Raw genomic sequence first — 14620 nt, forward strand, 5'->3', positions numbered from 1 at the left:
GACAGAGTGATGAAACCATGTCTTGCACTTTGGTCACTCATTCCTCAAACATGATTGGGCATGAAAGAGTAATCCGGCTGCCGCCGCATGGCACAGCCTGATGCGCCGTAAGCGACGAACGATTCTTCGCACTCTTGAATCCCAGGAAACCTTCGCCTCCACCAGATCCTAGGCTTCCTTTGACGGGTTCGCTGACGGCAGGCCAAGGCGGGATCTGACATGGGTCTCGCGCCCTGGATCGGTCTGGGTCAGCACAAAAGAGCCTTTTCCCGCACTCTTTTAGCATAAGGGAAGCAGGTCCCTCGGCACATCGACGATGCTGACATCAGCACGGAGAATCCTTCGCCTGGAGTGACCGGGGGTGATGACCCGACTGGACAGCGATCCACGACATGTCTTGCCTATTTCGGTGGCTGAGAGGTTGCGCTCGCCTTCCGACGAACTACTAAAACATGGGGGTTGACTGGGGTTGGGTAGTCATCTGATAGGGCTGTTCGGTTGGTAATCCTGAGCTGGGAGACATAAGTTCTTTCCATCAAGACAGCGTGTCGCAGTATGCAGAAATGATTTAAACCGGAGTGGTCCGTCTTGGTTTGGTCTCTCGTCGGTTCAAGACTTCGATAATTTTTCAATCTTGGCTCTCATGGCTCCAGACAAGTTAAACACAACTCAATCAGCTCCAGGACGAGTACCGACTTACCATAAACACTCGTTCAAAAGGCAGCCTCACGTCTTAATGCCGCAAACAAGAGGTCACCGCATAGTGTATCTAGGCCCTCCCATATACGTAAGAAAACTGCCGGTGATGGAGCCTCGGTATTATGGACCAAATTCGGACTTTAGAGGTATGCAGCGTTGGTTTCTGAAGTCCAGGCGACAGACTGACTGGCTCATAGCTTTGCAAAAGTTGAAACCAAGATTTCTGGCAGTACCAGAACAGCCTAATAATACACGGTACTCGGTCCAACTATCTGAACAACATTCTAGTGCCACTTCATCAGCTTCATCCGTCCGAAGCAGTTGCGAAGATGAATGCAGCACAAGTGACAATAGCGATTTGGACACGACGGCCGAAAACACGGCGAGCAACCACTTCAAAAATAAGGGCACAAGTCGGCGGAGTACACCACAAGTTAAAGATTGATAGTACGCATGGCGATATCGCCATCCAGATACTAATCCAAGGCCAATGGAGCCAATAAAATACGTATATCATCCCTTCCATCCTGCAAGTAGACCAACATCATACCACACCATCCAAACATGCGGGACAACTCAACCGTTGCCGCTGTTCCTCGCACAGCTTTCCCGAACCTGATGTCTGCAAAACAGATGTCTCCACCAATGCATCCATACATTTAGTGGCTGTGCGCTAGTCCCGGATATCCTCATTTCGTATCTTCGGAGCATACTCTCAAGCGTTGTCCCTCCTGTAGCAAGCAAGCTCATGCAGCGTATCAACCATGGCTCAAGCCTCGTATATGCGCTCTTTGCTTTAAGCTCATAATCATCCATCAATTCTGGCTCGCTTTGTACACTGCGAGCAACTGCAACCATTGTCGTCTCTATGCATGTCGTTGACGTCCGTCTCGTCGATGGCTCTCTTCAACGGCCGAGTCTGGGCATCCCATACCAGATCTAGAGATGCTCCCTGGTCTTCTCTGCCGTCATCATCGGAAAGTAATTCGACATAAGTGATCGAAACAGCTGGATCGTTCAACTGGTCTTCGTGAGAGTTAACTGTCTCGCCGGGGAAATCTTCATCGAAGGCTTCGGTAGCCAGCTGCAGCAGCTTCTGCCGGAGGTGCATCATATCGGCTTCTTCCGGGAGAGGGTTTTCTTCAATCAGGTAGCTCAAAGCATCAAGGACGTAGACACCGCAGCTGGTGGCATCAGGTTGACGGGGGCCGGTCTAGGAGGTGCAGGTGAGCCGAGAGCAACAATGCCAAAGGGCACGAGTTGGAGTGGGGACTTACCAGGTCCTCCATCATGAAAGCATCGCCGGTCAAACCCTCCAGCCAATTCAGGACACGTTGGCAAATTTTGTAGATCATCTCCGCATCGCCCATCGGGTCATAGTGTCTGAAAGTGTGCGCAGCGAGGTCGATCTCACCAAGGGTCCAGTGCAGGGGACTGTCGTGGTGCATGACAGCGAAGACGCGCCTCGCCTTGAAGGCGGCCCTGGGAAGTCTGGAAGGCAAGTCGCCATCAATCTTGAGCCATAGGGGGTGCATGAGTAGCGCGTTATTGGCAGCTTCAGAACGATCAAGAGCAGAATCCGCGATGAGCTCTTGCATCAGCTCAATAGTGTCACCCGTCAAGCGCTCTCTGGGTCCTTGCAGCTGAAATATGGCTTCTTCGAATTGCCAGTAGCGCTGTTGTACCAACTTGTCCTCTGCAGCTCCCAGATCGGAGCAGTCAGAACCTTCGAGGTCCAGGTGGAGGGGCTCGATTGCGTGCTGTCTGTCGTGGTCAACGTGGTCAAGGTTAACGTTCTCGTCCTGAAGGTAGAAGGGTTCATCTTCTCTCAAGCCATAAGTCTGCTCCTCAGCGAAAAATCCGGGGTTCTCAATTTCAGCAGTGCAGGCTTCGTCGTAATGAACGTTGTTCCTGTCCAGGATGCCTTGTATTTCGGCTGTGCCCAAGCCACCCTCTTCGCTCCATGAAATGGTATCACCTTCAGTGGGGATAAGATAATTATCAGATCTGCGCATGTTGCTCGTCAGCCGATGATTTCATTAACATGTTGTGTGGCACCTCACTCGTTGGAATCGTGATGTACGGATGAGTCGTCATGTTGGGCACGTCTCATCTCGGCAGAAGCAGCGATGCTGGTGTCCCCAAGAAGCTCCGAGGCATTCTCGAAAGAATTCACCTGGTACAGAGCGGAATCTTCTGCCATCTTTGCTGCAGTGCTGAATTTGGTGCTGGATTTGATGGTCCTAGTGATTCAGTCGCTGTTTTCACTGGGGAATATTCGGGCTGTAACGGCGGCGTGGAACGAGGCGGTCCCTGGCAAACGGGTCCCTGGCAAACGAAGGAAATCCGAGTCAAAAAGAAGCAGGTCCGACTGACGAGAAAGAAGGAGTTGGTAAACGAGCGAAAGATGAGCGTGGTGCGGAATCGAGGTCGAAGTCCCGACTTCCGGGCTCCCAGGCGATCCGTCGAAGTGAGGGGCCCGGGTTGGATGGGGTTAAGATGGAGAAGCAGCAGCCGATGGTGAGAAGAAACAGCTCCTTCCAAGAATCAAAACAAAACGAGCAAGAGACAGGATCTGTTAGCTTCATCACTGCTGCCATCGAGACGTCTCCCGTCCCGAAGGAAGATCTTTGTTTACTTGGCTCAATAAAGGGTGGGGGTTGGCGATGTTATTGAATACTGGTGAAAGGATGAACCCACTCGGATGCATCAGCCTGAAAATCGCAGATACACTCACGATGCCCTCAATTGACCCAAAGTCAAAGGTAACAGCTTCCACAGACCCGTGGCTTTAGCTTGCTGCACACTTGCGCGCACGTATCGGGTATGACTTTGACATCAAAGTTGGGATTCTCTGATTTGAGCCTGGGTGTTGTCAGATGGGGACATGGCACTGGCGGGTTGCAGTTCAGAGTCTATCTGACTAGAATTTATTGTGCAAAGGGACACCGTGAGAAACCGAGAGTACTGTACATTGACCAAACCGAGCCATTCCCGCAACCAAATCCTCCTCAAAATCTCTTCAAACGCTGCGATATTTCACCTTGTCTACCATCTTACAAACCCGAGTGAGCTGGAACGTATTCATCGGCCGTCTCCTCCAATCTCTCCAGGCCAGGAAGGCCTTGGTGCGGGACGAAGGCAGCAAATGCTTCCTCAATTCTTTGTCTCTTAGACTCGCGGCCAGTAATCTCCATCTCGATCAAGCGCTTCTGGCGGGTAATGTCCTTCAGCTTGGCTTCAATATCGGCAAAGCTGTCACTGCTGGCTGGAGTGGTTGTGCCGGAAGCGTTCGACGCCTCACGATCGCGAGGGTCGGATGCCTGGGACTGGATCTTCTCCCAAGATCGTTGCATGCCAGTGCGAAGCTCCTCGATGGCGAGGTCGGCTTCACTCATGCGATCGTAGGCATCCGACAGCTGGTCGTCAGAGTGACGCAGGAGTTCGATGACGGTGGCGATTCGATCAGCAATTCCAGTAAGCTGAGTAACTTGAGCTTGAGTGGCCTGGACGTGGGGTCTAGAGACGGGCTGGGCTGCATCAGACTGCGCAGCTTGTTCGGAAAGGTTGAAGTCCGTTCCCTGGAAAGGTCGACGGGGGTACGCGCCACCGGCATTGACAGCTTCCAACTGACTTCCTGTGTGATGAGCTTCTCCGATGTGACCGGTAGAGTCATCAGAGGCATGGCAGGGACGCTTCAGCAGCTTTTCCTCGTACTCGTCGAAAGCGGCAGAGCTGGGAGTTCGAGACATGAAATCGAACAGGACCCGCTTGCGGGGATCCTTCGCGGCAACGTCGCAGTTGGAGGCAGACGCTTCGTTCGGGTTGGGCTCGCGGGCCTTGATCTGCGCAATCTCGACGTCGGACTTCTCATCTCGGTGGACGCTCGAGTTGTGGAAGACATAGTCTGTCTCTGTGCTTAAAGTCAGCATCACAGTAACACCAACAAAAAGGACAGTCGTGGCGAGCCGGGGGAGTGCAAGAGGGATCCTACCAGGATCACCTTCGCGTCGGAAGGTGCGCTGAGCATGGTCATAGTGGATGATCTGCGGCTCGTGCTGGATAAGTCCTAAGCCCGGAATCTGCTGCTGGGAACAAGTGCCAAGGTGAGGAAGCTGCAAGTCGCTGGTTGGGCATTGTGCGATGCTCTCCCTGGAAGGATCGCCGGTGCTGGGAGGCGACGAGAAATCCATTTTTGTGAATGCGAGGAAGGATCTTGAGGGAAGGTTTTGTTGCTTTTTCGACACGAGACAGCCGCAGCAACTGCCAGAATGTTCTGGGCGAGTAAATTGCGCGTCAACTCTGGTAGTCAGGCTGCAGACACCGTGGCTGAAAGCAAGGCAAGAGACGTCGGAGTCGACGTCTTGGTGCTCGAATTTCCCCGATTCCCAGGAAAGTGGCTTCACAACCACGGATGTTGAAGGAAGGAAGAAAGTTTCAAACGGAAAATTCGAGGTCTGGAAAGAACTGGAACGCGTCGAGGGGCAGGAAAGGAAGGCCAGTGCCATCGACACCTGCCTTTGACATGAGCAGCACCTTCCCCGAGATTGCCATGGACCCGCATGGGCTGAGGCTCTCGTCACAGCCAGGCAGGTACTGTCTCGGCAGCATATGGAAGGCGAGGACACTGAGACGAGACCTCTCGAGCGAACCCTCCAAAATCATTTAGAAGTGCAGTTTGAAAGAATCGCTGCGTTGGTCATGATAGCATCTTTGTGCATGATGATTCTTTGACCTTGATGAGTGAATGAGAACCAAGAGAACAGAACTTATGGAAACAAATCGAGATTTCAAAGCAATAAATCTGGAAGAGCCTTAAGACTGATGCATTGAAGCGGAAAGACCCTTGCTTGAATAGAGGCTGGAAATATGGAAATAGGGTCAACGTGGCCATCCAAAATACTCATTGAAGAGTCGAAAAGGCAGAGTTTCATAACTCTGAAGTCTCGATGGGTGATATCAACCTGTCAGAAGCAATAGAGTTCGGGCCGAGCTTCGATGAGAGTGATGTTAAGGCCATAAGCCTTTCGCAATACGCGGGAGGTGATACATGTTATACTTGAGCCGAAGATTGCCATGTCCACTACTGATACCGGCCACAGCGATGGATGGTCGGCCAGCAAGTGTGGCGCCGACTGCCAAAAGGACCGAGTAGAATTGGCTACAGACACTCCAGGGTCGAAGATGCCCGCTACTTAGCCTCAGCAACACCTTCCTGAGAACTTGACACGTACTAAAGACTCGGTTGGCTTGACTTTCAGCGAAGGGGCAGTAAACTTTGGGTACCTCACATGCAATGGCGCCTCATATCATTTGATGAAGAAAGATTAGATAGCTTGCGTTGACTGTGAGGAAGACTTCCCCTCGTCAATGTTTCGAGCTCTAGAACTTAAAGACTGTTATCCTGATTCATCGTAATTTCAGAAATCAGGCTCGTGATCTGTTCATGATACTCATGAACTGCGAACTCATACTGAATGTTCTTTGAATGCTTGTTGCCTGTGAGTTCATTGCTTCCATTTCGACGAATCATTTTCATGCAAAGGTCTCCAGCAAAATAGCTTCTTAGGTCTTATCGTCCATCCAGGGCCGGGTAGTGGACCGATGCGGGGTAAATCTGCCGGCAGGTCACCCGGACGGCCGGTAAACCGGTGGTCTCATTTAACCTTTCGAATCTGGCATAGTGTCGATTATCTATCCACTCGGTGGCGGGGCACCGATCGCGGCGACACTAGTCACGTCGAAGATAACAGCCGTCAACAGAGCACATTTTGGTATCATTTAAGCTTCTATTCTCTGCCTGCTCGTCTCCAGTGCATCATGGTATTTTACACGGGGCGCTTTAGGCATTTACCTGCGAAATCATGCCCCGGAAGCCCCGTCCGTACCGGCCCAAGACAAGAGGTCCGATTGAACTCCACCCCCGGGTACACCCCTATCCCCAGATTTGAACTAATCCCAGGCTTTACTTCGACCACAGGCTGCTTTGAGTGCTCAAAACGTAGGATAAGCTGCGATCGTACGGAGCCGGAATGCGAGAAATGCCAATCCAGAGGCCTAAAGTGCAGTGGGCTCGGCATTCGACATCGCTTCAGCGATGGTATCGCTGCCCGGGGCTTCTGGGTAGGCAAGACAATCCAGGAAGTATTCGAGGGGTGCGTGATACCAGCATACTTCTTCCGGCAACCCGTTTCTACTTTCTAACAGCGGTTAGACGAGATGCCGAACGACAAGTAAAAGCGTCATCCCTGGAGCGGATATCAAAGCCATGCCCAAACAGCGCAAAGCTGTGTGAAGAACTTGGCAGTGAGGAACATTTCCCACAAGACAACGATCAAGTACTGGGTCATGCGGATATCCCGGCGTCTCCCAGCGAAGTTACTGTTGATGACAACGTTGAGTCTGTGGTAGATCCATCAAACAATCAACCTCTCCTCCAGTTGCAAAGACCGCAGGAATTCGCTCAGACGAGAAACATGGCAACAGCGGGGATAGCACGGAAGCATGGCTGCTTAAGGGTTCAGCCGCCACCTGCCAAAGTCGCATCATGGGCGCTACCTCTTATTCGTCATTGTACGTCTCGTCAAAATCTCTTCATGCCAGTGTTCCTCAAGTTGCTCAACCTGTTGACTGTCTTCTTAGTCTCCGATCATATCGCCGGGGAAATGGTGGCGATAGATGGCTTGCACAACGGGTGGAGGCATCTGGTCCTGCCAATTGCCCATCTAGATCAATTGGTACTAAACTCAGTGTTGACAGTCGCCTCTTTCCATCGATACGGGCAACGCTTATCTCAATCAAAGAGCCTGGATTTCCGTGAGGACTCCCTTCCAGCACCGCCGGGCCTGTCATCTCAGCTATCTGCAAACGCCAATCCTTCAGCATCTCAGCTGTACGCCTGCACAATTGCAGATCTGCAACGCCGAGATCTCGGACACAGCGACCAATCCTCTAGACTTTCCATCTTACTCGCCATCCTAGTGCTGTTGGTGGCAGTCATGGTCACAGGTTCAGATGACTTCCCGCTACTATTTCGCTTACTTGAGTCCGCACTCGAAGCCATTGGGGGAGAAGACAGCCTGGGCGAAGATGAGCTGTCACGTTTTATCGTCCGCCAAGTTCACAAGTAAGCGTTTTTGGATCTTCGCCACTGAAGAGATTCCGCCTTTTCCGCACCAACAGTTACCTTGCGCCGTCAGGGCTCCAGAGGTCTAAGCTCTGATCACAGCTAACTTTTCCACTTCCAGAATGCGGGTATACGCTGCACCGCTGATCAATGAGCAGTGGGGTATCACAACACTGAGCACTCGCCAGAACATCACGCAGGCGTTTGAATGCATCAAGCACTGCTCTCAGCATCAGCCAGAGCACTATCCGATTACGTCGTTGGTCATGAGTCTCATCCAGCAATCCTACGACATATATCTCGATCAGGCGCGTCGCGATATACTGTCGGTAGCTTCCGTTAGCGACAGCTTTCCACAGTTCGCCGAGTCTATCTGCCGGGTTCAACGATTCAAGGAGACGTTTGAATCTTTCCCTGCTGGCTCGCCCGGTAAACAAGTCCTCATCTGGGCAACCTTTATGGCGGCTTCTGACAGTGTTCTGGAAGAGCATAAATCATTCTTCCGGGAGGTATTCGCATCTTTCTACAAGCGCAGCGGCTTTGAGAATCTTCGCAAAGGCATGGATCAACTTGAACGAGTCTGGAAAAGAAGAACACTGGGCGATAGATGGATCTCATTACTACCACAAGCTAAGGTATTCATCATGTGATCAATGTGAGCCCGATTGCTCTATGACATAAAGCACCATATTCTCGGAGGGTTTTCCTGATTGATCGAGCCATAGGAAGGGAAACCTTTCTTGGGCTACTTGACATTCCTAATAGTGCAAGTAGAACTTTTTCAAAGAGCTGATAAACATGGCTTTTCCGGCCGCATATCGTCCATGACGGCCTTGGCAGCTCTGGTACCTTCCTCCATAGCGCCATCAATGAATCCCCTCCATCCTAAGGCCCAGTCCCCACTGGCAAATAGTACATTGCCTTGGATTTTTCGGAGATCTTCGAGATACTTGAAACTGTAGCCTGGTGGAAAATTGCACCATGTTCCTCGTGATAATGAGTTGGCAAGCCAATTGTGCCAAACCTGGATAAATATTAGTAAAAGCCCAGCTCAGTCCGCCATAGCGAATATCTACGCAATGGGGACATACCACTTGCTTGACATTCATTTCTTGAACTCCTTGAGCGTCGGACAAGAAGTCACAAACATCGTCTTTCGGGTTGGAAAAGTCTCTGTTAGACCCGAAGAACACTCAGGCAGTGATGATGACTTACGATTCTTAGTCTGCCCTGCATACCTTGGATAATCGATACCCTCAAGTACACAGCCGGGAGCATAGCCTTCATAACCGTGACAATCGTGTCACTCAAGTAAGTTATCATGTGCTGATGACATCATCAATATCTATGTGGCTGCTGACGGGAATTCTGTTTCACAGCTTCTTGATCATAATGGGCATCAACAACGCTCCGTCACGACTGGCTTAGGGACTAGCCAGGGACAATGCCCTGCCATTTTCTACCGCTTTGCTCCGGATCAAGTCCAGTTTCCGGGCACCGATCAACGCTATTTTCCTTCATTGTGGCGGCGGAAATGGCGATAGGTACACACAGTCCTCTTTACAACATGCGACAGTCTGGCTTGTCCGCAGGATTGGTAGTCTTTGGGAGTGACCACGCTTGAGCAATCGTTTGTCTCGGCGATGTAGCTTTCCAGATTGAATACTTCATTCCTGTGATAATGGCATGCAATCCAATACGAGGGATCTAGCTGGCTCTCCATGGTACTGACGCTAGGGTGACAGCTTCTGGTGAGTGGGCGCGATTGCTTGCCCGACAATCGTGCATTCAGCCTTGTTAGGTTTGGTAAGCCTATTAACATTGCGTCGGCTATTTGTTCGTCCTTGGTTATAATCATGTTGTGGTAAGATCTGCGCTTTTTCGGTCAAGAGCGTTGGTTATTAATATTGTCCTGCTGATGCAGCTTTCCTCTCTATGTCCCCATAACAGCCAGTAGCATTTGTGAGTGTCTACCTCTGAAGATAATTCCATCAACCTTTCGATTACATGTAACTAATAATACAAAGTGAACATGAATTGGGCTGTGTTAATCATCGGAGCGTTGGTGCTCATTAATTTGGTTGACTGGGTGGCTCGGGGCAGAATTTACTACTCCCTGTGAGCAACCTCTTTCCACACAGTCGGATCGTCTTCATTCCAAGAAATTCAGTTCTTAATGATACGACCTTTTCAACCAATGTTTGGCTATTTCAGATTCATTCGGTATGCGTTTGACCAGCTGAGGTACCTCAACTTAATCAAGATCACACCCTTGACATGGCTCAACTTCTGATTCGTCTATCGCCATGCCATGACGAAAGCAAGCAAATCAGCTATTTATCTACAATACCAAGACAATTTTAATGTCCACTTCATCCCAAAATTCATTCAAACTTCCAACTCGTGATCAAGCGGCGTCTCCTGAGCTCTTGCGGATCCAGGCCGATAAGATTCGGCATCGTGGTTGAACCCGACTGCCGGCGGAACTAACCCACCAGGTCAAAACCCTCGCATCACTCTCACGGGGGTTTCACAGAAGTTCTGAATGCCCTCTCAAAAATCATTCATGGAATGCAGGCTTGATGACAATCTTGACGCGCATCGCCTATTTCATGCAGATGTTCGCGTTCGGATTACACACGAAGCATCAAAAGGCTTAGAACCAGAATCTTTCTTCAGAACAAGGTGTAATCTCGGCTCTTGAAACATGTTGCTCACTTAGTAGGACTATTAGTGGCCGTGATGTCTTGCCTCTCGGTGTGCTATTTTGCGTCATGTCCAAATCGCGATCCATTAGCAAAAGTCACATGCGTCCGACACTACTCAACTCGATTCGGGTATCCCATAACCTATGCCAAATGACTCATGGTTCAACCCTAGTGTCCTCCAATTGACAGGGTATCTTTTTGTGTTGCTCCGAACTCCGGTCAGAAACTTCATGTTGTCTAGATAGAAAGTCTCTCGGTCTCGGACGGTAAGGCAAGCCGATACACGGAATCAACTCCACTATTATCCGCACCACTCGGCGAAGCGATGTCAGACGTCCGTCCGTATGGGTCGCTCAGCATGGACAATCTAATGTCGAGTCGCTTGGATCTATCGTGGGGCATCTTTCACGGTAGCGCCGGGCGTGACTTCTGGATGGGATTCCGCTTGTTTTCTCTCCAATAGCCTTATAAATAGGCTCTAGGAGTCCCCTCGTTTTTCAGATGCAGACTCTCATTTTTGGTTCAAGTCATTCAAGATACTCTTTTCTTTCGCCTCACAACAGCATAGTCCGTCACAATGTTCCTGGAGCCCTCGCTACCTCGGGTTGGGGTGCTTGTGGCACTCCCAGTCATCTACTGGATTGGTTGGGTCGTCTATGCACGCACATTACATCCCCTCAGCAAAATCCCCGGGCCTTTCCTTGCGACGGTATCACGGTTGTGGTACATGTTGAAGATTTGGACCGAGGACGTCGAAAAGGATGAAAGAGCCCTTCATGAGAAATATGGTCCACTAGTCAGACTGGCACCAGACGAGATCTCATGCTCAGAGTAGGTATATGGAGTCTTAACGGGTTCTTGGTTTACTCGTGGCTGATATACGTTGCAGTCCTGAGGCATTTGCGGACATTTATCGCTTTTCCAACGCGTTGGATAAAGCCCAATTCTACGAGCCCTACAATACAACCGGTTTCAGCCCTCACGGCGATGTCTTCTCTTGCAAGAGCGACAAGAAGCATGGCCAAAGGCGAAGGATCACGAGCAGTGTATACTCCATGAGCAATGTTTCCAAGTCCGAGCAATACATCGACACTTGCAGCGACCTCTTGACCGAACGCTTGGGACAGTACGCTGACTCAGGAAAGCCCTGTGATATCGGAGAATGGCTGCATTGGTGAGTGACCATCACCACGTTTTTAACAAAGTCTTCACACGGTCAAGAAATCCGGGTTAAGTAGTGCAACAGGTACACCTTTGACATCATTGGTGAACTCTTCTATGGCCGAGCTTTTGGATTCGTTGATGAGGGAAAGGACCAAAATGACTGGATCAAGTCTCTCGACAAGATGATTCCCTTCGTCTGCCTGATGGGTGTGGCGCCGCCGATCCTGCGCCCTTTCGTTGGCATTGGATGCATGCTCACATCTGCAGGCAAGGAGATTGCCAAGGGAGTGTGAGCTGATAGTCTGGAATTTCATGAAGCGTACTTCAGCTGACACCTGGTGCTAGAAAGAACATTGGCGAGTCTTCTGCACGCCTCATGAAGGATGCGTATGAGTCGCGCCTCGAGGCCCCCAGAACCGACATGGCACAGCAGGTCTTCTCCATCTACGAGAAGAGTGGTGAGAAGTTCGACTACCGCTGGGGAGATGTTGAGCAAGAGTCTTACGGTGCACTCTTTGCTGGCAGCGACACCACTGCCATCGCCTTTCGCTCCCTGTTCTATCACCTGATGCACAATCCGGAGGCGTACCGTAAGCTGGAGGCCGAGGTTGACCAAGCCGTCAATGCGGGTCGTCTCAGCATGCCTCCCACATACAAAGAGGCGAGCCAACTTCCCTACCTTTGCGCGTGCATAAAGGAGGCTCTTCGTATCCATCCTGGTGCCCAGCTATGTAAGTCGTCTTGCTTCATGATTCGGGTGTGCCTCTGACAAACCAAACACAGCTCTGCCTCGTATTGTGCCCTCTCAGGGCATGACGCTCTGTGGACAGTTCATCCCGGGTGGCTATGTTGTTGGCATCAACGCCGCCGTGCTGCACTTTGATAAGAAAGTATTTGGTGCAGACGCAGAAAGTTTCAACCCTGACCGCTGGATGGATCAGTCTCGCGCCAACTGCATGGACAAATTCATGATGGCCTTTGGCGGCGGCACACGTACGTGCTTGGGCAAGAACATTGCCTTGATTGAGCTGCACAAGCTTTCTCCTCAGTTGGTGTGGAATTATCGGTTTGAATTCTACGATCAAGCCAAGACTCAGTGGCACACCAGAAACACCTTCTTTGCCAGACAAGAAGGCGTGGTCGCGCGAGTCAAGCGTAGGAACCACTGAAACCACGAATTAGATTTAGGAAGACGGGGTTATTGCTAGCCTTTTGAATTTGTACATCTCTTGTCGCGTTAGGCGCTGCTGTTTAGAGATCCTTCGTCGGAGCATCACCTTCAGCTTTGCCAGTTCCATATTTCTTGACCTTATTCTTGCTTGCGTTCTTGTCGGCAATAAATACTTCGACCTCCTTGCTGTCCATGTACTTTGCAACGTTGTCCGCTTGCCACTTCTTGAACGAGAAGCCCACGCCCCTTCATAGGACATCGGCGGTTAGTGTTGTCATGTCTCCTAGCAAGTGTTAGGACTTACTCGTGACTGTAGTCTTTGTCATTTGCCTGATCCTTGTGATACTTGACCTGGATGAAGTCGCTGTCGACTGTTCCAGGGTCCAAGCTCAGGCTGACGAGCGCGTTGATGGTCGCAGTCTTTGGGATCAACTTGAATGTCCAGCTTTGTTCATTTTTGAACTGGATCAAGTCGCGGTCGTTCTTGACGATCTCGTATCCCTCGTTCTTGCTGGCATTAAAAAGCTTGGGCAAGGCGAACCACTGTCCCGCCATCTTGTAGCGATCATTGGCGTAGACAAATTGGTCATCGTAAACACAGTCAGCAGTGTAGCGCTTCACTCGGTCGACGGTCGGCTCCATGGAGTACAACGCAATGATATCATCGACCAATGCTTGTCGAGCTGGTGAAAGAGGCAATGACTTTGATGGATCAGGGTGCCAGTCCTCAGACGTGGATGTTTGGCGGACTTCGAATTCTTCGCCGGGCGTTGCGGAGGTCTTTCCGGGGAAATTGATGTGAGAAGGTTGCGAGGCCATCTTGCGTGTTAAGCTGAATGCTGGACTTATGGTTGGTGAACGTGGGAAATTTGAAGTGATAAAATGCGACCGTCGGAGGAGAATCATGTCTTCAAGAAGGTCAACAATTTGACGAAGAGCTGTCGCAGATATTTCATACATATATACACAACTCATCCACATCCGACGCAGCCGCAGAACGGAGTCATGACGCCGTCGACTTATTGACTGGCAGACCATGGCGTAACAGAGCGCATCCCTTTCACGGAAGCCACGTGGAACTGGTCCCAATGCGGTGGTTCTTGCTGCGTTGTGGCGCATCTGAAATTCCGTAGCACTGACGTCAGCCAAAATGAGATGATGCACGAGACATTTTGCTGATGAGCTTTGCTTCCGATCATCGATTTTATCCTTCATGTTCTTCTTTGCGATTTGTTGGACTCGATCAAGTTGTTTGACTACAAAGATTCGTCGGAGAAACGAGGATGCTCATGCTTGAAGTCGACAAGGTATGGCGCGCAACAAGAATCAAGCATGAAGAGACACTGCCGAGAGATCTTCAAGAAGTCGTACAACGGCAAGCGTTCTGCGTCCATATTTGGAGGGGTAAGTAAGTCAGACCATAGATCATTGTCAACTTTGACTCGATGCGTCTCACTATGTGAGGTTGGGACAAGCACTCTTCTTGATACGGAGTCGCGGTGCAGCATCCCACACAATTAGGCGAGTTGATTTGTGTAAGCGATACGACTCTTCTATCATCGTGCGACTCCCTCCTCGCATTTTGGGATATGGTAGAGACCTCGGACTCTCAATGTCTAATGAGATAAAAGAGTGGGCATCGCTGAGCCGCATTGGAACACAATGGGAGGTCTGGCTACTCGCCGGACGCTCCTAATAGTCTTTAATGTCGGGAAAGCGCCAGTGTTGACACGCAAAGACATTTCGACTCCT

At 50.6% G+C, this 14620-nt stretch overlaps 5 protein-coding genes across 5 annotated transcripts; 2 read left to right on the forward strand and 3 right to left on the reverse strand.

Annotated features, from left to right (window-relative positions):
* Nucleotides 1-1507: 1507 nt before the first annotated feature.
* Nucleotides 1508-2902, reverse strand: CGGC5_v011711 (uncharacterized protein; the record flags this gene model as incomplete). Its single annotated transcript, XM_032023669.1, has 3 exons — nt 1508-1912; nt 1977-2706; nt 2763-2902. The coding sequence occupies 3 exons, from the start codon at nt 2900-2902 to the stop codon at nt 1508-1510; spliced, it is 1275 nt and encodes a 424-aa protein (XP_031879551.1).
* An 853-nt stretch (nt 2903-3755) lies between these two features.
* Nucleotides 3756-4892, reverse strand: CGGC5_v011712 (uncharacterized protein; the record flags this gene model as incomplete). The annotated part of the gene is made up of 2 exons (XM_032023668.1): nt 3756-4612; nt 4694-4892. 2 exons carry the CDS (start codon nt 4890-4892, stop codon nt 3756-3758), a joined length of 1056 nt encoding a protein of 351 aa, XP_031879550.1.
* A 1627-nt stretch (nt 4893-6519) lies between these two features.
* Nucleotides 6520-8475, forward strand: CGGC5_v011713 (uncharacterized protein; the record flags this gene model as incomplete). Its single annotated transcript, XM_066152572.1, has 6 exons — nt 6520-6854; nt 6914-7272; nt 7342-7436; nt 7503-7825; nt 7947-8254; nt 8312-8475. 6 exons carry the CDS (start codon nt 6520-6522, stop codon nt 8473-8475), a joined length of 1584 nt encoding a protein of 527 aa, XP_066008062.1.
* Nucleotides 8476-11110: 2635 nt separating this feature from the next.
* Nucleotides 11111-12866, forward strand: gsfF-1 (Cytochrome P450 monooxygenase gsfF; the record flags this gene model as incomplete). The annotated part of the gene is made up of 5 exons (XM_032023666.1): nt 11111-11364; nt 11423-11707; nt 11780-11986; nt 12043-12428; nt 12481-12866. The coding sequence occupies 5 exons, from the start codon at nt 11111-11113 to the stop codon at nt 12864-12866; spliced, it is 1518 nt and encodes a 505-aa protein (XP_031879642.1).
* Nucleotides 12867-12948: 82 nt separating this feature from the next.
* Nucleotides 12949-13687, reverse strand: CGGC5_v011715 (uncharacterized protein; the record flags this gene model as incomplete). The annotated part of the gene is made up of 2 exons (XM_032023665.1): nt 12949-13114; nt 13173-13687. 2 exons carry the CDS (start codon nt 13685-13687, stop codon nt 12949-12951), a joined length of 681 nt encoding a protein of 226 aa, XP_031879548.1.
* Nucleotides 13688-14620: the final 933 nt, after the last annotated feature.

This window comes from Colletotrichum fructicola (genome assembly GCF_000319635.2).
Source record: "Colletotrichum fructicola Nara gc5 chromosome Unknown KSG_Nara_v1_contig07, whole genome shotgun sequence".
Classification (NCBI taxonomy): Eukaryota; Fungi; Ascomycota; class Sordariomycetes; order Glomerellales; family Glomerellaceae; genus Colletotrichum; species Colletotrichum fructicola.